A 24646-nucleotide genomic window follows, 5' to 3' on the forward strand; every position below is an offset into this window, starting at 1 on the left:
GCCCGGTGGGAATCCCCGGTGTGCCACCAGATCGCCTTGTCAGAGGCGAGTGCAGCTGGGAACTCGGTGAGTGCCAGCGACCCGCGCCGTGCCCCCGGCCAGCCGCCTCCTGCCGGGAGATGAGCTGTACACCGGAGTTACGGACTTGTTGCAATAGTTAATTATTGCCCGTAGGCCCCGAGCCCTTCCGCGGGACCAAGAGGGATTTGGAAATAGACGGTTTCTTCTAAGTTGCCTTGGCTGTGTGCCTGGCTTAAGTGTATTTAAAGAAGAGCTGCTGCAGGGGAAAGACCTTGCTGGATTTTGGCAGTTCAGTGTAAAAGCGGAGAGGACGAGTGACAGAGTTGAACTCTGGGGAATGTGTGCTCTCTAGAGGAGCCTCTCGGCACGTTGCCTGGTGTGCAGGCAAGGGATGCTACTGCAGTACTGCCCCAGTTCATAGAGAAACTGGGGGCACTGGTGGCTGAGGATGGGACAAGCGCCAGTGCCTGGCCGTGATCGCACAAACATGTTGGATGCTGTCAGAGTTGTTGAAGAGGCTGCTGTGCCCACGCATCAATGGAGGTGTTTCTCACCCACCTTTGTGTTCTCTGCGTGGCAGCAGCATCGAATGGTTCTGAAGCCAAACTGATTGCTATGACTGGCATAGTCTGATTTGTCTTAGTTAAGTGGAACCAAACCACAAAACAAGCAGTATTTTCTGGGTTTGTGCCTGTCTACATTTTTACTTTAATGAATCAGACTGTTTCTCAGATTGTTCCGAAAAGCAAAACTGAACTCTCCCACAGTAGTAATTCTGTGCCTAGGCCATGGACTATGATACAGACCTTATTATTTAGATAGCCACAATTGAAAATTGGGTTCAAAATACTTGCATAAGTAAACTGATTTCAGGTAGAGTGAGGTCATGTGAAGTTCAAGTTCTCCTTGGAGGACTAGAGAGGCCCAATATAAGCCAGGGTTCTGTCTGTGTTAGGGATAGAAATGCCCGAAGTAGTTTATCTTTTAAACTGAGTCTCAGTAACACAACCTTATTTTATTTTTTCTTTTTTTTTTTTAGAATTTTATGTTATTTTTTGGGTGGGGTTTTTGTTGGGGTTTTTTTGTTTGTTTGTTTGTTTGTGAGTGTCTTTTTTGGTGTTTTGTTGGTCGTGGTCTTTTGGGGTTTTTTTCTTCTTCCTTTTGCGCTTTAAAAGGTTTGGAAAAGCTTGATCCTATGAACATAGCTTAGAAATTTTATTCTCTTCCCAGACTAAAATTGTTTAATAGATTGGATTTTGGAAATGCAGCACAATTTACTTTAATTTAAAAAAAAATTAACCCTGGTATAGTCTCCCAACATGCTTGCAATGGGAGGCCCTTGATCTGCAAGCCTCACACCTCGGAATGGCTTGGTCTGGATGAACAGATCCCGTGTTCAGTAGGACCCTTCATTCTGGATCAAGTATTCCTGGCCCTTGGTCTCTGAGACTGCAGCCTGAGGCACAAGGGTTTGCTGTCTCACTGTAGTATCCAGCAGCTGCACACAAGCACAGGACTGTCCGAAGGAGGAGCTTGCCAACTCATAGCTCTTGCATAATCTGAGCCGAGACCCAAGAAACTGTGGCTGCTGGAGAGAAGGGCATTCTAGAGCAGTTCAGTGCCTTCTGAGGTTGTCTTGGCGAAGAACAAAGTGCAAATAGAAGGGCAGAGTTCAAGTTCTCTTTTTTTTTAGCCTTTGTTCCCTACAGCAAACAAATGTCCAGAATTTATTTTATCTGTAGAAATAAAGCTTGCAACAAGAAAATACTCTTGATGTGTAGCCCTTGGATTTTCTACCCATTTCCTTCCTTCCTGGGGGACAAAGTTAATAAAGAGGCTTACAATATATTAATCTTAGTAGTTTCAGCAGTATGAGCTATCATTGTAATCATGTCCATTAACCCCTGATTTTCAGAAAAAGGTGGAGAAACAGGTAACTGGGCTAGAACTCGTGAAATCTGAAAGTAAACGGTGCTCATCTATTTCTGTGGAATTTTGGGAAAAATTTGGTCATATTTTTAATTTTTTTGATACAATCATAATTAAAGCCCATGCCCTTAATTGTCAAGATATTAACCTTTCTTTTTATCCTGACATAGATCTCTCTAGGAGCTGGGGCTTTAAGGAAAATACCATGTAGCATGAACTAAGGATAAACTGAGGTTATTTTCAAGACTTTGGAGAGATCCTGTACGCTATGTTACTGTCTCACCTAGTTAAGTTGTAAAAATGCAGGATACGTGTATTGGTAGCTTTTAACTTAGGTTGGACTTTTTTTATGCCTATTGCAGTTCAAGATGTCTAAAAAAATCCATGGAGGCTCCGTTGTGGAGATGCAAGGAGATGAAATGACACGGGTCATCTGGGAGCTGATTAAAGAAAAGCTGATTTTTCCTTATGTAGATCTGGATTTGCACAGGTAATGCCTCTGTGACATTCAGCTGAATGTACTGAAGTTTGCATGTGTCAGTAGGTGTTGATGGATTTTCATTTAGCACCGGAAGCATGCCCTCCAGGGTTCCTCACAGCAGTAAGCAGTGCATGCTGAGTTGTAAGTTAGAGTTTTGCTTGTACTGTGCCTCTAAGAAATCTCTCAGAGACATGGCCTGTATTTTGTTTTCCTGTGTCTTGGGGTTTCCAGCCCCTGGACAGTCTGCATGACCCTGCAGCCTAAACAGTGAGTAGAAATATGGGCTGTTTCAGCCAGTCCCTGCCTTGAAGCATAGCATCCTGCACCCCTGAGTGGGCTTGTGGCTTCTTGCTATGCCTGTTTGCAGATCTGCCCCGGGGACAGAAGGGTGTGTGTAGGGCACAGACTCTGCCCTGATGGCTGTGAGCCTGAGCTCTGCTGTTGACAATGTGAGCTAACTGTTGCAATTACTCCCTGAAGCTAGGCTGTGCTCCTATACTCCCTTCTGGAAAATAACAAATACTAGCAGCTGGGTACAGCAAAAGGGACGTGCTATCTATAGCATCTGGCCAAGCAGAACAAATAATCTCTTCCTTTTCTGGCCACTGAGCTATAATTATTAGAGAAGTATCCAGCTACATTGCTCCTAGCCATGTGGACAGAGGCCTTCAGTGGTATCTGCCATAGTTAAACCCATAAGTCTGACCTCTTCCCATGCCACTGGAGCCATTTGTATGCCACCCACATGAGGCTTTCTGGTGTTGGGAACCAGGCAGACAGGAACCCAGCAGCATAATACATGCACACAGTCTGGAGCACATCCCTTTTCAAAGAGGGTGGGAGGAGGGCAAGCAAACCCCTGGCTGAGGCAGCACAATGGCTAAATTCATGTACAGCTGGCTGTGCTTCAGGACTGTCCCATGCTGGGCACCCATTGTTCTCCAAAAGCAATTAAAACAGTGAGTATGGAAATGACCTTCCTCTGATGTTTGACAGGAATATTGGCAGTTTTGCTGCCAGAGCAGGATTGTGGATCCATTGTCAAAGCAGTTTTTAAGTCTCGTATAGCTTCATGTGCTCAGTACATGAAGGAAGCCAGAGCCTTCAGCACAAGAGGTTTGAAATAAAGGCTCATATCTGGGGATTTTGCTGCTCCATGCAATGAGAGCCCTCAGCTGACAGGTGCCATTGCAGGAAACTCAAAAGGCAAGGCAGAGGAGATACTGTCCCATGCTGGCAGCAAACCTTAGCCATAAACTGAAGCTCTCCTTTCTCCCATCTTCTACCAACCTCCACTAACAGGAGAAATGTCACTGTATAAGTCTGTTTTCTTCCAGTCCAGCAGCATTTGAACTGGAAGAGGGATAACTTCAGTTGCGGCAGAATGCTGCAACTGCACTCACATGCACATATAGGGTCTTGTTTCTTTTCTATTGAACACAAACAAATGTCCTGGGAAGTCTTGACGGTGTTTGTGGGTTTGTTACAGCTATGACTTGGGCATTGAGCATCGCGATGCTACAAATGATAAAGTAACTGTGGAAGCTGCTGAAGCCATAAAGAAATACAACGTTGGCATAAAATGTGCAACCATCACCCCTGATGAGAACAGGGTGGAGGAGTTCAAGTTGAAGCAGATGTGGAAGTCTCCCAATGGCACAATTAGAAACATCCTAGGTGGCACTGTCTTCAGAGAGGCGATTATCTGCAAGAACATTCCCCGGCTGGTGTCTGGGTGGGTGAAACCCATTGTCATCGGCCGTCACGCTTATGGGGATCAAGTGAGTCACTCCAGTGTTTACCCCTCTTTTTGTCTTAACAGGCTTATTCCTGACTGGTATAGGGCTCCAAAGACTTAGACATCCCTGTGCTCCTGCTCTGTGCCTTGCATTCCACCTGGGAGCACACACATGCTAGCACTTTGTGCTGCACCCAGCAAGTGTAGAAGAGCCTGGTTCATGCCTCTCTCTCTTGAGCAGTATCACTGTATAAACAGCATTCAGAAACCTGTGCTTGGATTAACAGGGCTGTACTTAGACACTTAACTCTGCTAGGTTATTGTTCTCCACCTCTCTAGAACGCTTGTTCCCACATAAGAACATGTTTAGAAAGTATTATTTTACACTGCCCACCTTCTTACTTTGCAGGACTTTTTGGTGTCAAATGTTGCTTACAGCAAAAAGGGATAAAAGTGAGTGGTTTCTGGAAGTGGGCAAAATTGCCTTCCGAATGGGGGTGTGGTTTTGTTCTGTTTAATTTTTTTTTTTTTTTTTTTTGTCTGCTGCTTTAACTTGCACAGCACACCTACACAGTTGGTATCTGACCTGGGCACATCAGCCTGTGATACAGAAGTAGGGAAACCTCTTTTATCAGAACTTCCCTGACAATGGTAGTACAAGGCTGTGGAAAGCCCTGGAACCAGGCTACCCAGTGTTGTGCCCTCTGGGTAGCCTGGAAGATAAGAATCAGTCATACTGTTCTCCATGGGCAATCATATGCTATAAAGCTACCAAGCATGGCAAAACAAAAGTCTTCTAGAAGAGCCAAGTGTGTAAATAGGTGGCTAAACCTATTGCCCTCTAAACTGAGGGCAAGTCATTAAATTACCTGCTATAGGAAGGTAAAATAATAAATTTTTAAGAGGAAAATATTTGCAGAACTCTGACACTAGAAAAGAATGGGATTCAACATCCTTAAAGGTTGTGAACAATTGACAAGGTTAAAATAATAGGAAACAGTGGATTAAAGGGAAAGGATTGAAACGGTGCAAAAGTATGAGATTAAAGTGAAAGGAGCAGTATAAGAACAGAAAGGATATAGGAGCGAGACACTAACTTCAGAACAGCTCAGGGAACAGATTCCCTTGATAGGAGGGAAACTACATGAAAAGGAATAACAAATTTCAAGGAAATGTAACCTTAAATAGTTCAGGACAATTGGGAAGATGAGACAGCATTTAAATACTTAAAAGTTTTTAACTTCAAAGACTCTTACTACAGGTTGGCCTGTCAAATGTCATCTTGTACGATGTATGAACCCTGTTACATACAAGATCAGCAGCTTTAATATGAATGGCTTTTTTGAGGCAGGGAGAGGAGCCTTTCTCTCCACCAATCACACAACAGTCTAAATACTCTGCACTTTAAAACTTCAGCACATCTGCAAAAGTAGATACTATGCTGATTGATGGGGCCCAAGGGTCTGTGAGCTTTTTCCGCTAAAGGGGAAGATGGCTTCTGAAACAGGCAGACTTTTGACTATTTAAGTATACCGGTTAGTGGTGCTCTTGGCCATGCTGGGTTAACCGTTGGACTTGATGATCTTTTCCAGCCTAAGTGGTTCCATGACCTTGTCTTTCTAAGCTCCAGTAAAATAATCCAATGACAATATGGCTGAATAAGAAGTCTACTTAATGGGGTTTTTAGTACAACTGTTTTTCTGTAACCTGCCCTCCCAAATGAGGACTGTCTTTTATGGTTCTCTCTTCCTGACAGATAAATTATCATGGCAATTTTTTTTTTTTAACAGTACAGAGCAACTGATTTTGTGGTACCTGGGCCTGGAAAAGTAGAGATGACCTACACTCCTGCAGATGGAGGCAAACCAGTCACATATCTGGTCCATAACTTTGAAAGTAGGTATTTTCTTTAATTAGTCATTAAAACTGGTATACTGATATTTTTGGATTTAGTTCAACCTTGAATTATCAGTCAGATCTGTTTGATGGTAAAATATGACTTTGAGGTAGAGTGGGGGAGAAAGTTTAGGCCTTCTTCATTTATTTGTCAAGTACTGAAACTATCTTGAAATCTTCCTGGGATCAAAGAGGCACATCAAGAACACAATCATATTAGATTGGCCACCTGTCATGCTCCTTATATGATGACTCTGGTAACAGCATATCTGTTTTTCTCTCTTATCAGAGGCAAACTTACTATGTAAACTAGGTTTGACCTATGGGGAGATATATTTGAGAGCAATCCATGTGCAATTCTTTCTGGATTTAGTTTGTTTTGCTGATCTCTATACCTTTGCAGTTTTTGCCCTCCTTTATGAAGCAGTCTTTTTAATTGCTCAATCGAAATGAGAATTAACACTTAGTCTGTAAGGTAGAAAGAGAATTTCACAAGGATGCTTCTGACTGTGTAGGCTGTAACTGTTTTAATAGATGCAGTCCCAAAGGTTTTGGTGTCACTCTTCTCCCTATTGCTCTGCTGGTTGCAGACATTGCAAGGCTCAGGAAAAATCCTAACATTGCTGGGCTTTGTTAATGGAAGCAGTTACAGACATGTTGCCAGAACTCAGGCTGTTTTCTCTAGGGGCAGGATTCAAGTCATGTCTCTGTCTATCATTAATCAAAGGGTTCAGGATTTAAAGCCTTTTAAAAAATCTGTTTAGCTACAAAAAAATAAAACCACATAAACCACAGCATCCTTGTTTGTGTGCAGTTTGGCAAACAGCTACCAAGATTGACATATGGCCCTCCTTTGTAATACTTTCTCTGGCATGCTTGCTCCTAAGAACCTACGTCTCTACCATCTCTTGTTGCATAGCCTTTCATCTGGAGTTCACCTTCTTCATGGCCGGTCCCAATTTGTTTTCATTTGCTAGGTGACTGGTGAGCCTGTGTTGGAGATGTGTGGCCATCCAGCTGCCAGTCTTGTTTGCTATTCTGCATTGCATCAGCAAGCAGAAGGCAGGGAAATGCAAAGATGGCAGATTACTGCTGTTGCTCTAGGGAGCTGCCCTCCCCACAGATAACTGTTGTGCCAGCATATCTCCCAAATGATTAATGGAAGCTCGTCTTTTTGCTGTACTAATATGTTCAACCTTGACACTGAATCAAGAGATTTTTAGGAGTCAGTAGGATTGTATGACTGCAATAAGAATTTTCTTTTACGTGTATGAAAATAGCTGTTTTATTCAAACTTAATAGCTGTCATCCAGCAACCATGAAATCATGGTTCCAAAGGACACAGTCTCTGTAGCTGATCACAGCCTAAACTGTCCTTGACTCCATAGGGACGGTACAGGGATAACATGTAACAGCAGGATTTTCATCCCCTGCCAATATCAACTTTAAATGACATTGCTATTTTGGCAAGCAGATAAACCTCCTCTGGCTTCCCCTCTTCATTCTGCATGTATGTCCATATAGTAACAACCATCTGAAGGTGGTAAGGATAAATGGATATTAGGAAAAATAGATATTTAAAAACTGTGGGTGTTTCTAGAACAAAGATCCCTAATATTGGTACTGTACAAAAACTAGATAGATGGTGGTAGTGAGGTGCTTAAAATTAAGTACATGGTATCTACTTTTCACTAGAAACAGAGTTGTGCTCTGAAAATGACAAAGCTTTCTCATGAAGCTCTAGAGCCTCCTTTCACCCACAATCATCCTCTTCTGTGATCTGAGTGCTGCTTTCTTCTAGGTGAGCTGGGCTGCAAGTTCAGCACACTTCTATTTGTGTTTCTAACACATCTGCATTACACAATCTAAGTCATGTGAATGTTGATAGTTCCTCAGAGCCTTCTCAGGACTTGCCTGAGCACCCACATGACTGGCACATTCTTCCCACAACTTGCTAGAAGTGAGCCTGAGCGGGTGGATCAAAGCAGCAGGGTAGGCCACACATGTGCTGAAAAAAATGCAGGAATTCATGTGGAGTCTTGTTTACCCAAGCTAGGCAAAGCAGTCCTTGACTGCTGGAGTTAGTTCTGAAGGTGCAAAGCATTTAAGGTGTGAGCACATCCCTTTCTGACTTTGACTGAGACCTCCTGCTCCAAACTGCTGCCTGCTGCTTTGGTAGAAAAATACTGTATTACTTAAATGGCTAGTAGGAGTTCAGGTACATTCACTTCTGTCACAGTGTGCTTGAGTACTTAGGCTGGATTAGAACAAAACTTCTTAGAGGGCTTAGATCACATTATTAAGATGTACTTGCCTGTAAAACAAAACCACCTTCCTATCCATGTGTCACAGAACTGCTGGAGCTTTGAGCTGATAATGCAAAGCAAGTCTTCTCCTGAAAGAACCACCCTTAAATTGAGAGCTAGATTAAGACACCTGGGGAGAGCACCAGTCTGCCTGCCAGCCAGAGTATGCTATGGGGAGAATAAAAATATTAAACCAAAATTAAATCTAGTTGATTCCTATCTGTTCTTCCTCCACTAACAGGCTGTGGTGGTGTAGCCATGGGAATGTACAATCTTGACCAGTCTATCAAGGATTTTGCCCACAGTTCCTTCCAGATGGCGCTGTCTAAAGGCTGGCCCCTCTACATGAGCACCAAAAACACCATTCTGAAGAAATATGATGGCCGCTTCAAAGACATCTTCCAAGACATCTATGACAGGTAATCAGTTGTGTACTTCCTACTGCAGTGCGTAAGTCTGCAGCAGGAACATCCTCTCCAGCCTTGTCAGTTGCTTTTTCAGATGCTCAGCAACCCTTTAAGGGCACGGGGGATGCCATCTCTGTCAGTCTCCCTTGTCCTGCAAAGCACAATACTCAATGTGGAAATCTCTGCTAAATGTGGCTGTGGTGTCCATATCTTCTAATAAAGCCACAGATTCTCTGTGGGTGCCTCTATGATTCTGAAGCAACCAAGGGAAAAAAGAGTAAAGAGAATGCAGGGGTTTTTTGGTTTTAGTCGTATCTGTGTGCATCTCTCTATGTACAGACTGTGCAATTCCCTCTTTGTATGACAAGGTGTTTTGGTTTTTGTTTCTTAGAGAATACAAGTCCCAGTTTGAGGCCAAAAAGATCTGGTATGAGCACAGGCTCATTGATGACATGGTTGCTCAGGCCCTGAAATCTGAAGGAGGCTTTGTCTGGGCTTGCAAGAACTACGATGGGGATGTGCAGTCTGACTCTGTTGCACAAGGTATGAGGTGCTTCCTGTGCCACAGTGAAGCAGGCTTAGTGGCAGTCTCTTGTGTCCTTCTGTCACATCTTATGGAATGGCCCAGGATGTGATGTTCGGTCTCAAAACTTGTATTTCAAACTTGTAGCCAGTCATGGAGGTATCAGACAGTCAAAAAAAATCTGATTTTTGCTTTTACAAGAAAATCTATTGAATGTAGGCTCTGTAGTTGTATTTATTTACAGGAGGGAAGTTTCTACCCATGATAACTGGTAGGCTTTCTAGTCTCATGGACAGTATTTAGACAGCTGGTTCTCTGTCACTGACAGCTTGAGTTAAGCTGACTGCTGCTGAGTGTGATGGCAGGTGCTCTGCAGATAAGTCCTAAAACTTTCAGGACCTAAAGCTACCTGTCAGGTGTAAAGAGAGATATTGATATGTTTAACTAGACATAATTGCAATGCTTGATCAAAATGCTATATAACCAAGGTGCATGGTGCCAAAACAAATATGGATGCAGAATTCCACAGGATGAGATGTGTGGCTTTATGTAATACACTCTTTCTGAAGTAGTGCCACTAAACTGCCTCCCACAGAACAAGGATGTTGGACTGCTAAACAAAGCAGCTTCCAAACATGGAGATCTCCGAAACTTGCAGGGTTAGAACTGGTGTGAATGTCCAATATCAGAAGTTGCTGGTTCCTCTCACAAGAGCAGACGCTCTTAATAAGAAGTTGTTTTGTTTCCTGTCACTCTGTGTGAAAGGCAAGCAGCCCAACACTTACTGTTCTCTTACTGTACGTTTTCAGTAGAAATCTGTCCAGCAGATTAGGTAAGGGAACTAATTTCCTTGAAATGGTACAGAATGTCTGTATATCTGTAGCTCATGGTTCAGCTGGACTTCATGTTCAGATGAACTGTTATTTTGATGTGTAGGGACTTGCCAGTTAATTGCAGAAGCACTACTGCAGGTCTGCTGTTCAGGGATTTTCCTATCAGTGGGAAGATGTAGGGGGATTGTAGGATGGGGAGATGAAGGGGATTTTGAGGGAGCTGTCCAAAGGAGACACTGAGCTTTTGAAACTTGTATTTTGTAGGCTATGGCTCTCTGGGCATGATGACCAGCGTGCTGATCTGCCCTGATGGCAAGACTGTAGAAGCAGAAGCTGCTCACGGGACAGTTACTCGTCACTACCGCATGCACCAGAAAGGCCAAGAAACCTCCACTAACCCCATTGGTGAGCTGCTTTTCACTGCCCTTCGTCATCTCTACACATGAAAGAGCAAGTTTAGAGTAAGAGCATCTGCACCCTTTCTGTAGACAACTGTACCACTTAGTGGTGAAACTTGCAGGTCAGAATGCATTTTTCTTCCAGAGATTGTGATGACCCTTAAGGGGAAGGAAGTACCTAAGATTCTTAAATGCTCATTGATCAAAAGAAGTTAGAAAAGTCTGGGGGTCTGCAAACAATCAGAAAGTAGATCAGTAAATTACACACATGGCATGGAAATACCTACTATATAAGCACACAGCAGTGGGTTTTGGATAAAGGGGCAGAGTGAAAGTAAAGAGAGGAATTAAAGAGGGAAAGATGAATTAAAGGAAGTAAGAAAGGAAAAAAGAGAATTAAAGGAAGAAAAAGAGGAGAAAAGAGAGAGAAAAATCTAGATCACTAGTCCTGGTTACAGCATTGATGTACTTTGGGCTGCTGTTTAAAGGATTGTTAGAGAGTAGGGTATAGTATGCATTAGCTCCTTATAATAGAGAGCTTGAGGGGTCTCACTTTGGGTCGCTATTTATGGGGTTGCAAGAGAGTGGGCTTTAGTTATAGTAATTTTCCATCCTGGCTGCAATTCAAGTCAGTAACTTTCAAAGAAAGTTCAGTAATAAAAATATTATTCAACTTGGGTTGTTATTCAGGCAAGAAAAATACCTTCCCAAGGCTGTTCATTAAGAAAAAAAGGTGCTCATTAGATACCACTAGTTCCTGGGTTGCTGATAAGCTTGAGAAGGAGAAGGGCTTAGGTGTGGTTTGCTAAGGCCTAATGAGCACTTCTCTGATCACAGTGTAGCCTGAGGGGGAGGCAAGGGAGTACACCCCCACAGTCCTCTCATGACTTAAGTCAGCTTCTCTGGGTCTCTACAGACAGAGCTACAGCCTGAAGCAAAAACAGGCTGGAATGGAGTGAGTGCAGGCAATAAGCTAGACCTAACTTAGCTTTTATACACTCACCCTTCAGGAAACTATTGGTTTATAGCCACAAGCCCTTAAGGTTTAGGTTGATTGTTTTTTATTTTACTCCTCTTTCTGATGGCCCAGAAGAACCAACCACACCCCAAGCCATGTACACACTTGAAGTGTAAGGGTACGTGAAATGGGACATGAGGGAAAGCATCCTCTAAATTTGCATAGAGACCAGAGCATAATGTAATGTTAGGAAAAGGACTGTACCCTTCTGTCACAATATTCTCTGTAACTACAGAGTCCTACCACCTGTCATCCTTTCTGACTTGGGCAGAGAGAAAATAAAATGACATGCATAGAGAGATTACTGGAGGCAGTGAGTAGTTTGAGGTCTGCTTTGGTTTTTTTTCCAAGTTCCACAAAAGGCAAAGGATACCTAAATGAAGATGAATGTTCTTTCCCATACCAGATTTTGTATCTTTTTTTCAGTCTGCTTTCCATTTTATTGGTATTTAAAAATCCAATTATTGTTCCACATGATGATTTAGAGCAACTTTCAGGAAGTTCTGGAAAGACAGAATAACCCAGTGTTCTCTCTCAGCCTCCATCTTCGCATGGACAAGAGGCCTCGCTCACAGAGCTAAGCTGGACAACAACACTAGCCTCAGGAACTTCGCAGTTGCCCTGGAAGAAGTCTGCATTGAGACCATTGAATCTGGTTTCATGACAAAGGACCTTGCTGCCTGCATCAAAGGCCTGCCTAAGTAAGTGTCTGAAATAACCAGCTATGCCTAGAAAAGGCTGTTTTACGTGGTGGTTCTGAATATCATTGGCTGAAGTGTTATTTTTAGTATGGTAAAGAACAGGAGTCTGTCTCACAGGACTTCCTGTACCCAGTGCTGTAAAACAAACATGAGACACTCCCTGACCCAAGCAACTTAGTGCAGATTGTTCTCTCCCTGCTATTGCACCAAATGAATGGGAGAATAAAGTAAAGAAGGAACTGCAAAGATTTACATGTTTTGTATGACAGTCTAGCTATGATGGCCAGATCCTAGTAAATGAAGAAGACCTACATAACTGTAAAATATCACCTGGCTACCTCTTCCCAGAGCCTTATGGCAAAAAACCCAGGCTGATGAGTAGGAGAGAACTCTTTTGGTTTTAGAGGCAAAACATAGAGGTCTTTGAACAGTCTTCCTCTGCTTTATTTGAGAGTCTATACAACTAATACCTGTCTTGTTTTGTTTCCCCCTGCCAGTGTCACACGCTCTGATTACCTGAACACCTTTGAGTTCATGGACAAGCTTGCTGAAAACTTGAAGAGGAAGCTGGCCTCTATGCCCAAAGCTTAAGGCATGGGTTGCACTCAAGCTCCTCTAACAAAGTGTCTCCCACTTACACCAGAGTGTAAGTGGCATTGTCTCATTTGTTGTGCTTCTTTCAGGCTGTTCTTCAGCTTTGGCCATCTGGTATTATCACACTGGTAGATACTTCCTATCAGAATCATCTCTTTGCCCAATTACTCATTTTTCTCTTGATTTTCTGTCTGATCACACTTGAGTCTTCTTGCAAAGCACAGGCACTGGAGGTCTCTTTCCTCAAGAAAAGTGAGTTCTGTAGACTGGAATCACCTAAGGGAACTTCATGACTTGAGAAGGTATGAACCGGGGGTTTTAGCAAGCTCTCCGTTTAGTGTCTCAAAGATAGCTCCCTTCTTAACCTGCTGCATTAAGTCAACACTTTCCAGACTCTGCAGCTGTGCTGGATTCACCTCATATTTACGTCAAGATCTTGGACTCCATCAGGAGAGTGGGAATGGTGCTCCACATCACAGTCTCTATTCCTCCTGTCAGAACCCTCCTCACACACCTTCTGCCCCATCTCACAGACTTCAGTCTCACTAGAACATGTTGCAACTTCTGGCTGAAGAAGCTTTGCGTTTTGAGCACACTTTTCACCTTGAGATCTGTCGGGACTACTTTCTGCTTTGTTTTTAATTGCAGTTGTTTTCTTTTTTCCTGTTCTTGCTTTCTTAGCAGTTGTTGTCTCATCAGTTTTAGTTTTTTAATAGGCTCCTTCCAGGGTACAAACATTCACCCATGACTGCTCAATCTTGCTGAATTTTTACAGTCTCACTCCCTCCAGATGTGAAACTATACTAATATATAGATGATACTCTAATTGAAGGAGATTCCCATGAAAAGGTGGGAGAAGCAGCAGCAATAATAGGAAGCATAACATGAAGAAGAAATTGAAATTCAGCCTGAAAAATGTCAAGGACCAAGAAATAAATTTTTGGGTACTTGGTAGATGCAACCAGTGCAGTAGTTCCTCCAGACACTTTAAAGGAATGAGAAGAAATACAAGTGCCCTCATCAAAGAAAAAATTACAAGAGTTAATGGGAACTTTAGGATATTGGAGAAAACATGTATCTGGCTTTTCTGTTATTGCTTGCATAGCTGAGTCTGTATTGTGCTTTGTTGTGTAACTTTACAAACACTAGATAAAAATGAATATAGGCACTTTTTAAACTTTTAGAAAATCATGTTTTCTGAAACCCTTTGAGCTGCTAGGTGAAGTCCTACTTTTGCTAAGCAGATGAATTTGATAAAAGCTCGGTATGGGTCTGGATTCCTAGTTTTGTTCACAGCAGACCTGAGGTTTTTCTCTGTGACTTTGATCTATATGTTTATCTCTTCCTCTCAGTCTGAAGGCCAGTTTGAGTCACAGCTCTGGTTGAACCAGCAGTGACCTACTGTGCAGCAGACCTTAGAAATGAATACCTTCCTCCTCTCTCAAGTACTTCCCAGTGAGTATAAGTGAGCTCAGAGGGCTATGCCAGCTCTACCACAGGCCTCCTGAATTTATCTTGTAGTGCCAACCAGAGCACAGTGTCCTGATACCACAAGGGATTTGGTTCCATTGCTACAGTCAGGACTGTAGCATTTGAGTAGCACTTAGTAAATGCTGGAAACAAGCCTTATAGGCTAAGAGCCTACCAAAGCCATGCTGCAGTGTCTAAATGCAGGCCATGCATTTAGTTATGCTCCTTCTGACTGGATGTGAAGCATAGGAACTGTTAACCTCTTCCCTCACCCCACAATTCATAAAGGTGCAAACTTTTCTCCAATTGTCTGGGCTATTACTCACCCTTGTTGTCTTATGGCAAGTCATATCATGACTGTGAAAACTTATTCCATCCATGGTTGTGTGTTGGTTTTTTTTTTTTTAAGGAATATTTTAATTCAAACTAAAATAAAAGCCAACTAACATTCCTTGTGTCTTTCCTTTGTGTGATTAGCAAATATGGGGAAACTGCCTCAGAGAGAGACTCCAGTAGCTTTCAGTACAGTCCAGTACAGGCTGGGACAGACTGTTGGAATGTGATACAAACAAAAAGTATCTCCCTTCTTGGAATAGAGTTTCAATTTGTTCTAGCCTAGGCACAGCTGTCATGTGTAGTGTCATGGTAAGCATCAGGTACTGTACAACAACTTGAAAATACCACTTGCATTGAAATTTTATTTTGGGAGTAATACAAACTGATACATCATTGCTCAGCAAAACAAACTGGTTACACCTGAATAAACTCTTCCCCCTCCGGCTGACTGCTAGAGGTGGTGATTAGGATAGAGATACCAATGTTAGACTAAAGGAGCTACTGTTACCCTGTGTTTGAAGCACAGCTCTGTAACTGCTAGCACCTGTCTCCACACCTTCAATGTCAATGAATACAATCTACTATTCTGTTATTAGCACAAGCACATAAGTGCAGCTGGAAAAAGTCCCATTTCTGACCCATAGAGCCAATGAAAAGAATTAGTGGGAACGCTTGGAGATCTAAGTTCCTGGCCTGGCTTCTAACATCAGTGGATCAATACAGGCAGGTTCTAATACAACAGCACTTATAACAAGTGTTGTTAAGTGTTATTGACTAGCTCCTACCTGGCTTCCAGAGTTACAGAATACCAGAGAAAGCTTGGTAACTTCCCAGAAAACTGAACAAATAAATAAGAAGGCACTTTTGAATCTCAGGCCTTTTTTTCCTAGTTTTAATAATTTAATGGTACAGCTTAAATGTAAGCTATGAAGTAGCAGTTACCTGACTGCTGATGACACTGTTTTCCCTCTACTAATGAAGTTTCCATCTTCTGGAGTCCTCTGAATACAGAGAGTGCAGCAAGACCCAGCCTATCCTCATGAACTAACAGATGTTGCTGAAGTGCTAAGGAGAGGGAGTAAGTATGGTCAGAAGAAAAGAGCAGCCCTCTCCCTGCTCTGCCATAGAGGAAACGTTTTTCCTGCTTCCAAACAGGCACATTTCCTTCCCAACTGGTGTGATCCCTTCTTTTCCCCACCACTCTCTCAACATTTAAAATCAATAATCTTCAAAGTTACACAGCAGACCCTAAAAAGAGCAAGTGCTTGAAGCCAGTAGGTACTGCAGTGGAAGAGTAAAGGATTTCCTGAAACACAACTGACCCCATCTGGAGTACTGTTGTCCAGCTCTGTGATTCCCAGTTTAAGAGGGATATGGACCTGTTGGAGCAAAGCCAGAAGGGGAACACAAAGACGATCAGAGGGCTGAAATACCTCCCCTACGAAGACAGGCTGAGAGAGTTGAGGTTGTTCAGCCTGGAAAACAGAAGTTGCAAGGGACACCTTATCACACCTTCCAGTACCTCAATGGGCTACAAGAAGGCTGAAGGAGGTACTTTTTAACAAGGGCAAGGAGTGGTAGGAAAAGGGGAGATGTTTCTAAACAGCTCTGTCCCACGGGACCCTCTCCTCTGATCACCTTTCCTGTAGCAATATTCAGAATGTTTGAGACATGTTTAGATCCGGTCCTAAGCACCCTGTGTTTCAAATATTCCTTAATGTTGGTTGGTATAGAGCCCATCTTCTGCTGCAGAGAGCTTTACATGGCAGCCAGGAGCAGAGAACAGGAAGAAAGCAGAAGATAGCTAGGAGCTAATCATACAGCACATAAAGGCCATGCCCATCATTAAAACAGACATCCATCAATTTGTGTTAACCACTTCCCCACTCCATAAGTCCTAAAGATTTCAAAACAGAAGAAATCCATGGCACAAGGCTCAATTTGTCAAATTGGTCCTTGGGTTGCCTTAGTTGGAATAGTTCATCTGCCTGGTCAGCCACCTCCATCTTTGCTTGGGCCTGTGTTCAAAACTATAGCCGTGTGGCTAAACGCGCGAGCTTCTAGGAGCCTGGGGGCTGCTTTCAACCACCATTCTAATCCTTTCTGTTGTTACCAACTTGCCTGTCTTGGCACTGAGACATCCTTCAGGAAGCCATTCTTTGTTCTCTTTCATCTTGGTCATTCCCTTGGCTTTGACAGGCTTTGGGTTTTTTTTGTAGACAGAAGAGTGGAGGAACTCAGTGTCTGTAAATGGGTCACCCTGCCTCAGTTTCCTGCAGAAACAAAAGGGTTATATTGAACCATCAAGTATTCCTTGAATTCATGTATGATTTTAGTCCCTAAAATTTCTAATTTTAGTGCAGTTCTTCCCCATAAGATGATTAAGTGATACAGTTTGTTTCTTGTCCAATAGAGTACTTTCTGGTGCAATATAACCAGCTATTCACAGAAAGTTCAAACTGGGACACTTTGCAGGGAAAAACACACCCAGAAACATTATATAACTATGAAACTGTCATTTTAGGAATACATGACTCTGTGCAATAGCCATTGGATGTACTGAATCTACAGTTTCCTAGGGAAAAGATGCTGCTATTTATTTAGGTATATCTGCTAGTGAATATAGATACAGGATGCTCTCAGGGGGAAAGTATTACTCAGGTGTCTAAAATTTTAGTCATCACAGAATGTAAATGAAATCAGGGTTTTTGCTGGGCTGTCTTTAACCTGTCTTTTATCCTTGTGCTACTGCCTCATAAGCACTGGAGTACCACAGATGCAGTCTGCCAAGAGATGTGCTCATTTCAACAAGTAAAATAACATCTTTGGTAGCTTGTTACCAGAAGCTTAAACATCCATTTGTACTGATGCAGAATTTTGGCATAACCACACAATGGTAAAAGAGGAGGGTCACAGAACACAAAGGGTAAGAACTTTGAAAAGTTCTTACAAAGCAACAGAAGGCCCAGCCCTGGAGAGTTAGTGTATGAGAGCAGAGCAGGGGTTGCAGCATGGGAACAGTCTTTGGAATGAATAGTTTAAAGCCCAACCTGTTGAGTGGTGGCTCTTTGTAGCAGGTTGGCTTCCGTTGCCGCCTAGATGAGCATCCTGATGCTTCCTCTGAGCTGGAGTGAGACACAACCCTGGCATTGTTCAAGTCCTGTAGTGGCCTGATATCTGCAAAGGGAGACATTCACATGGTTTGACCAAAGTGATTGCAAATTGTTTCCAGATATCCTAAAAAATAACAGCTGACAAACAGAAATGAGTTGCATTACCAGGTTTCTCTGAACATGCACAATCCAGAATCTAAGCATATTGCCCCTAAACTCAGGAGACCATTATAATCCAAAAATACCAGACCTACTCGTCAGAAGTCAGCTCATAAATCAAATTAGGTCCCTCAATGAAAAAAATCACTAATACTGATAGTATCATGGGCTCTGGTGTAGTAGAAAAATTATATAAAAACTCTATTTGATAGCTGTAATGCTCAGGAGCTTACAGCCTGGAGAAGACAGCAACCTTATAGCACAAAAACAACCTACCAGCAACCTACTGCCTTCCAGCAAGACACAGGACCAGTGCTCATGCACCTTTCCAAGTGGAGACAGCCAAAAGGAGGAGGGCAGGAGAACAAACTTCCTCCCTCTCTACAAAGTACAGCCCACTCCAGGTGTAACAGGCCTGTTTGTCAACAGCTACAGAAAGAAAAACCCCACAAGACTACTCTTTTTACAGAGCATCCATTAACAGCAAACTCCCCAAAAGGATCAGCTTAACTACTGTAGTACCAGCCCAGGGATGCACTCTCCACATCCTTTTAAAAAACAAACAAAAAATAAACCCACAACCAAAATAATTTAGGTTGGGTCCTGGTTAATTTCCAGTGAAGATATCACCTTAGAAGTGCCTTGCAGCACTAACCATTCTGGACCAAAAATTTTCCACCTTCTTGTTATTTTGTGCCCCAATAATACTGACTGACCCTAGTAGGCAGGGTCAGCATCAAGTTAGATTTTGAAGTGTTTAAATACTTGATTGTCTAAATTAATAGGCATGCCATGTAGATAACAAGAGTGGTAAAGCAAGACTCAGCACATGCTGCTAGTCTTGTCCCAATATCTACACATGGACAAGTGGACAGAAATTCTTATAGAAATGCTGATAAACTAGAAGCAAATGCAGCCACCGAAAGGACAGGGCAGCACAAGTGGAAGCACAAACGGAGACTGATGTTTAACTCTGAAAGAGGAGAGGAGAGGAGAGGAGAGGAGAGAAAATATAAGTACTTGCTGCATGCAGTTTTTGCCCTCATCTCCAAACACAGGTAGCTTCCCCATCTTACTACCTACCAGGTTTCTGTGAAGGTGAGCTCCAAGAACTTGACTGGACTTGGTTTCTTTCCCCAGATATTTCCTCTGCAGTCATTTCTTGAAATATCAGGGAGTTTTTCAGCGAAACAGGGGGTTTTGCTGGCATTCTGTTGCCCTCAGTACTTAAGTTCTTGGAAACTGGTACCTCTGTAAGTCTGGAGCTGACAGACAAAACTGCAGAACTGCTCACATGGGAGGATTCAAGACTGTGTGAAAGGTCTGCAAGACTATCTGCAAGTGATATCTCAGGTAGCTGCTCCTCCAGGAAATCACCTGGCTCAGACAGCAGATGGCTAATGCAGGAAAACTTCCCCATCAGGACAGTCTGCTTGGATGCAAGTTCTGTGGAACACCCAATGAGAACCTTGGCACCATCACTTTTTCTGGCCAGGGAATCAGTCTCTGTAGGTTGAGGGTTGCTCCTCTTCCTCTGAGGCCTGGGTTTGCAAGAGGCTTCTTTTGTCAAAGCATTCATGTTGTGGTCACCTTCACCTTGCCCATTTTCTTGAAGGTCCCCTGTCTGTTTTTTAATGCTCTTTTGATTGCTCTTAACAGCTCTGGGGATTTTGCTCACTTTGCTCCCTGGAACAGACCTGGGAGGTAGATTTTCACTCCCTTCAGATTCTGTCTGGAAACAACCTGAATTTCCTGCAGGATCCAAAGGATGGACAATATATGTTTCCCTGCGCTGTTTTAGATTACCTGGCAAATCCTTTGTGCTCTCATTAGCTACTCCTTGAACATCTATGCAGGGCCTAAAAACATGAACTTCATTTCTCTGACCACAATTGCTATTCCTGGCAGTATTCTTCCTGATTGTTTGGCTTCTTTTAGGCCGTTCTTCAGCCCTGGACTCTGGTATTATCACAATGTTTGGTAGATATTCCTCATCAGAATCATCTCTTTGCCCAATTACTCTAGTTTTTCTGTTGGTTTTCTGTCTGATGCTCTTTCTGCTCACATGTGAGAATTTCGTAGAATTCTGTAGACTGGAATCACCTGAGGGAACTTCATGACTTGAGAAGGTATGAACTGGGGGTTTTAGCAAGCTCTCCACACTTTGCATCTCAAAGATAGCTCCCTTCTTAACCTGCTGCATTGAGTCACCACTTTCAAGATTCTGCAGCTGTGCTGGATTCACCTCATGTGTACTTCCAAAGTCCCGGACTCCATCAGGAGAGTGGGAATGGTGCTCCACATCACAGTCTCTATTCCTCCTGTCAGAACCCTCCTCACACACCTTCTGCCCCATCTCACAGACTTCAGTCTCACTAGAACATGTTGCAACTTCTGGCTGAAGAAGCTTTGCGTTTTGAGCACACTTTTCACCTTGAGATCTGTCAGGACTACTTTCTGCATTGTTTTTAATTGCAGTTGTTTTCTTTTTTCCTGTTCTTGCTTTTTTAGCAGTCTTTTTCTCTCTGGTTTTACACTTACCTTTGCTTTTAACCTTTACAGGAACAAACTCAGGGACTTGGCTATAGCTAGGGTCCATTTCAACACCACACCCCATTTCTTTTGTCTGTGGCTGCTCACAAAAGGTCTCTTTACCCACAGAGTTTCTATGAGAAATAACAGCAGTTTGAGCAGGTGAAGCCAGGGGGCTGGGAGATGGCAGCTGTTGCTGTGTGTTGTTCTTGCTGGAGCTGCTGTTGTCCTGTGCAGTACTACCCCAAGCTGCCTGAGTGGAACTGACATGTGGGAAGATATCCAGAGCAGAAGATGGAGTGCTTGTGGCAAACAGGGTGGAACGCTTTCTCCTCTGAGTAACGTGCCCTTGTGAGAGACGATCAAATAAATGTTTTGCCATCTCATCAGCCTCATACGAAAGAGTATGACTTTCCAAGCCAAGCATTGGCAAATTGTTGGGATTTTGTTCAGTGCTGCACAAGACCTCTGTTGGAAAGAAAAAAATCATGTTTAAGGCTGAGAAATGCAGCAGGTGATTGCCATCTTTCTCCATACCAGTATACACTGCCACAAATCCAGAGCATAGAAAAAGCATGATTTTCAGACAGGGACTCCCCAAACTTATTGTGTACCAGATTTGCTTAGCTGGCTTCTCTCTGAACAGAGGGGCAGCACAAATCAAGATCCCCTAACCAGCCATAATATTAGGAACATTTATGATCTGTATAAGAGTTATCATTTGTATGGCAAATCCCCAAGAAACAGTGGTGCACCTAGTCAGATTCTGCACTTTCAGACATCTCCAAAAATCTTATGTAAGCTTAGAGCCTATTACTCAAAAAGCCTGATTTTGAGCTTGATCTACTGCAAAAAGACTACATATCCCTCTGAAGACTCTGATTCTGGGATATATATAACTCCAGCAAGAGCAGCCCCAGCGGAGCATGTAGTTAATACCAGTCATTTGGAGCTACTGGAGTTGTGGTTGAGAGCTAACTGGAGCTATGGCATTTATGCATTTCTGAGCACAGACACAAAGTCATACCAGAAGAACAGCAAGAGATGCAAATTTACCTCCAAATATGTGAGAGTCATGAAAAGCCCCCTCTGTTGCCATTGCTTCAGTCACCTTCTTGCCATTCTCTTCCTGGTGGAACTGAGGCATCTCACCGTGCTGTGGTGGCAAAGTATCTTTGCAGGCAACAGGCACAATTTTCAGGGTCTCATTAGAAGCAGGTCTCTGAAGTTCTCCTGCATTAGAAGCAGGTCTCTGAAGTTCTCCTGAGGATGTTTGTAGTGCTGTGGAGCTGCCAGCTTGCTGCTCTGCATCATGCAGCTTGGAAATGGGCACTCTCATCGGTATCTGTGTAACCCTGGTGAGAAGGAAGAGCAGAATGGATGATGTTTCTCACACATGACAGGCCCCAGAATCCAGCAGACCAACTACAGGCCACGTGTGGGCAGCTCCAAGGACTGCCTTGTCTTCAGAGACTACAGAGAAGAAACAGGACTTCAAACATACTTTAAGAGATCATGCTCTGACCATCTTTCCAGAAAGCTTACATCATACAAGGAGGTGACTATTAAGCATTTTTATGTAACAAACATCAAAGTAGCCAGCTATGGCACTCACTCGCTCAAGCAAATCTTGCTGTACTCAGCAGCTACAAAGAGAAAACTGCCTAAAAGTAACACAGTCTCAAAGAAAGGAGGTAAAAAGACTAGTTTTTGCACAGGCTCAGCATTAAGACAACTCCAGTGGCAATAAAAAGCAGAATGAAGGAAAGCATCAAGCAGTGGTGGTTCAGAGAAGCTATCTCATATGAAACTGACAACTAGGCACACACATAAAACACAAGAAGTTTAGCATAAAGAAATTCAGGACAAGCTTGGTGGTATCATTTTAAAGCTTACCTCAGAAGCTGACCATCTACAATATCATCAGCCCAGCTATCTTCAGTCATGATGCTCTTCTGGCCACTGGACAAGGATGAAGAATTTATATGGAACTGGAAAGAAGAGAAATAGGAGAGTGACTTAAAGTTCTTGAAATCCCTTGTGCAGCCTCCTGCACAGAAACAGCAGAAGCTCAGTTTCTCTATGAATGTATGTAAAGTATTGCCAGCAACCCTCTCACATTATGGAATAAATTATGGAATAAATTGCAGCAGAATCAGATTGTGTCTCCACGGCCTAAGGATGAAGTTAAACTAGTTCAGATAATCTGAGACTAGGAAGGAGAAGTATTTTCCCATCCACCCATGAGACAGGACACAGGGAAAGTGTCCTATTCCCTATCCCAAGTTGCCATGGCAATACTTTAAAAAAGAAATTGAAAAGAAGTCACAACCTGTCAGAACAGAAAAGCCTACTGCCCAATAGAGCAAATAATCTAGAGGAAACCAGTTTAAAACTGTAGTTTTCCTACACGAAGAGTTACCCTGGAAATCCTTGACACCAAACTGGCCAGCATGTAGCCAGCACAACTCAAGCAAGCAAAGAAAAACAGGTGAAGCATCCAACACTGAAGTGAGCAGGCAACACAAAGCAAAAGACAGCCCCCTTCCCAGAAGCAGTGTGCTCAGGTTTCCCATGATTTACCTCAGACAGCTCAGCCATCTTAACTGCAGCCATAAGATTGTCCATTTTTTTCAACATATCATTCTGTATTGAGGTAATAAAGAGAGAGAAGCCATAAAGACATTACATCAAAACATCTCTTCCAACAAGGATGCTACAAGCCAGAGGCATGTTCTGGGGAGAACACAGCTTGGAAACAAAAATAAGCAAATGAATGGCAACCTTTTCAATATGTTGAGAATCCAGACATTCAACAGCAACAGCTCAATCCTCCCACAGCTGAGATGCTAGTGCAGCTCACCTTGCCCACCACCCCTCCCCATGCCAGCCACAGTGAGTGCCATACCAGGAAGGAGAGCCTGTGGCGCAGCACAGCGTTCTGGAAGTGGCACTGCTTCACCTCCTTCTGTAGGATGGTCTTCTCCTGGGTGAGCCGCTGTGCATTGGCTTTCTCTGCATTGAGGGCCAGAGCCAATGCTTTATTGTTCTGCTTTAGGGAGACTTTCATAGTGGAGGAGTTGTCTGTGAGAGACAGAGCAGTATCACACATCATCAGCGTCCAAGGTCTCACCCATACTTCTCCGGTCATCATAATTCTCTCTCTTCCTAGACCAGCCTTCCTCACATTCAGATTGCTACAACTCAATAGCCCTCCACAAAATTAGCAGAATCCTTCCATAATAACATGTAACACTTCAGATAACCCTCTCCATCCTCAGTGGGTCACACTGAGGCAGAAAGCTTCTCCTTCAATTCTTAATGAATGATGGCATGGTTGAAGTGCTGAGTTTAAAAATATATGCTCCTTGCTTTGAATAAGTCGCCAACAGGTAAGTCCTCATCGCCATCCAAGAAATGGGAGAAAAAACTGTTTTCCTCTATAGTTGCCCTTGAGTAAATTTGGACCCCTGTTTCCCAATTTCAAAACAATTAAATAAAAGTAATGGAAAGATCTGAATTTTTAAAGGTAGTCCAAATTATCTCCTGTTCTATCTTTGCATTACTTCACCCATAAAAACAAGCCAGTTGGCCTAGATTCTGCAGAGGACTGCATATACACTAAAATACTTCGCACACCTTTGGGCACCTTGCGTGACACTTGACACTCATCTGCAGGGCGCTGAATTCACTCAAAACCCCCGGGCAGAGAAGCAGCTGAGCAGCAGCACATGGGCTCTGGTAAGGGACTGCTGCCCACTCCCGATGCCACGGCCAAAGGCCCAGTTATAAGCTGACATAGCAGCCAGCATATGTCCACACCGCAACGCAAAATATACTCACTGATGATCTTCGTTTTGATTTTCGATGCAAGCGAGGCATTCAACTTCGCAGTCCTCAAGGCACCCTTTTTCTTCTCCCGCATGCGCTCCCTCACGTCGCTCAGACTGAAGAAGGACATTTCGGCGGCCTCCCACGCTGCCATCGCTGCAGAGAGCGACACCGAGCAGGGTCAGCACCCGTATTTCCCTTCCGCAAGCCCTCACCGGCCAAGGCTCACACCCGCCCCGAGAAACGGCCCCGCGGCCCGGCCCGGCCCGGCCCCGCGCGGACCTCCGGAGGAGGAGGAGGACGAGGAGGAGGACGAGGGCGAAGAGGAAGCCCTGCCCGCCAAGCGACTTTCGAATGCCG

At 43.4% G+C, this 24646-nt stretch overlaps 2 protein-coding genes across 3 annotated transcripts; one reads left to right on the forward strand and one right to left on the reverse strand.

Moving 5' to 3' along the window:
- The first annotated feature begins 2313 nt into the window (after nt 1–2313).
- On the forward strand, nt 2314–14766 carry IDH1 (isocitrate dehydrogenase (NADP(+)) 1). Its single transcript, XM_005415903.2, has 8 exons — nt 2314–2440; nt 3921–4212; nt 5960–6065; nt 8613–8790; nt 9170–9321; nt 10399–10539; nt 12089–12251; nt 12749–14766. The coding sequence occupies exons 1-8, from the start codon at nt 2319–2321 to the stop codon at nt 12840–12842; spliced, it is 1248 nt and encodes a 415-aa protein (XP_005415960.1). The 5' UTR covers nt 2314–2318; the 3' UTR covers nt 12843–14766.
- Nucleotides 14767–14986: 220 nt separating this feature from the next.
- LOC102039513 (shugoshin 2-like) lies at nt 14987–24602 on the reverse strand. Of its 2 annotated transcripts, none has more exons than XM_031055890.1 (8): nt 24299–24602; nt 23364–23539; nt 23039–23101; nt 22352–22446; nt 21512–21810; nt 19173–20923; nt 17702–17769; nt 14987–16924 (listed from the first exon to the last, which is right to left on the reverse strand). In XM_031055890.1, exons 1-8 carry the CDS (start codon nt 24438–24440, stop codon nt 16696–16698), a joined length of 2823 nt encoding a protein of 940 aa, XP_030911750.1. In that variant the 5' UTR covers nt 24441–24602; the 3' UTR covers nt 14987–16695. The 2 variants fall into 2 exon arrangements, with proteins under 2 accessions (XP_030911750.1, XP_014162136.1); XM_014306661.2 differs by having other exon boundaries at nt 17702–17828; nt 19007–20923; nt 24299–24598.
- Between the last annotated feature and the right edge of the window lie 44 nt (nt 24603–24646).

The sequence above is a fragment of the Geospiza fortis genome, unplaced genomic scaffold, assembly GCF_000277835.1.
Source record: "Geospiza fortis unplaced genomic scaffold, GeoFor_1.0 scaffold112, whole genome shotgun sequence".
Classification (NCBI taxonomy): Eukaryota; Metazoa; Chordata; class Aves; order Passeriformes; family Thraupidae; genus Geospiza; species Geospiza fortis.

What these genes read in the sequence shown, in the direction of transcription:
- IDH1 (XM_005415903.2), top strand. Translation starts at nt 2,319, where the DNA reads ATGTCTAAAAAAATCCATGGAGGCTCCGTTGTGGAGATGCAAGGAGAT. An exon ending in GTCACGCTTATGGGGATCAA is followed by an intron (nt 4,213 to 5,959) that starts GTGAGTCACTCC and finishes TTTTTTTAACAG; the next exon opens with TACAGAGCAACTGATTTTGT. An exon ending in GTCTGACTCTGTTGCACAAG is followed by an intron (nt 9,322 to 10,398) that starts GTATGAGGTGCT and finishes TGTATTTTGTAG; the next exon opens with GCTATGGCTCTCTGGGCATG.
- LOC102039513 (XM_014306661.2), bottom strand. Translation starts at nt 24,440, where the DNA reads ATGGCAGCGTGGGAGGCCGCCGAAATGTCCTTCTTCAGTCTGAGCGAC. An exon ending in AATCAAAACGAAGATCATCA is followed by an intron (nt 23,540 to 24,298) that starts GTGAGTATATTT and finishes TGTCTCTCACAG; the next exon opens with ACAACTCCTCCACTATGAAA. An exon ending in TGACTCTCACATATTTGGAG is followed by an intron (nt 20,924 to 21,511) that starts GTAAATTTGCAT and finishes TCTTTCCAACAG; the next exon opens with AGGTCTTGTGCAGCACTGAA.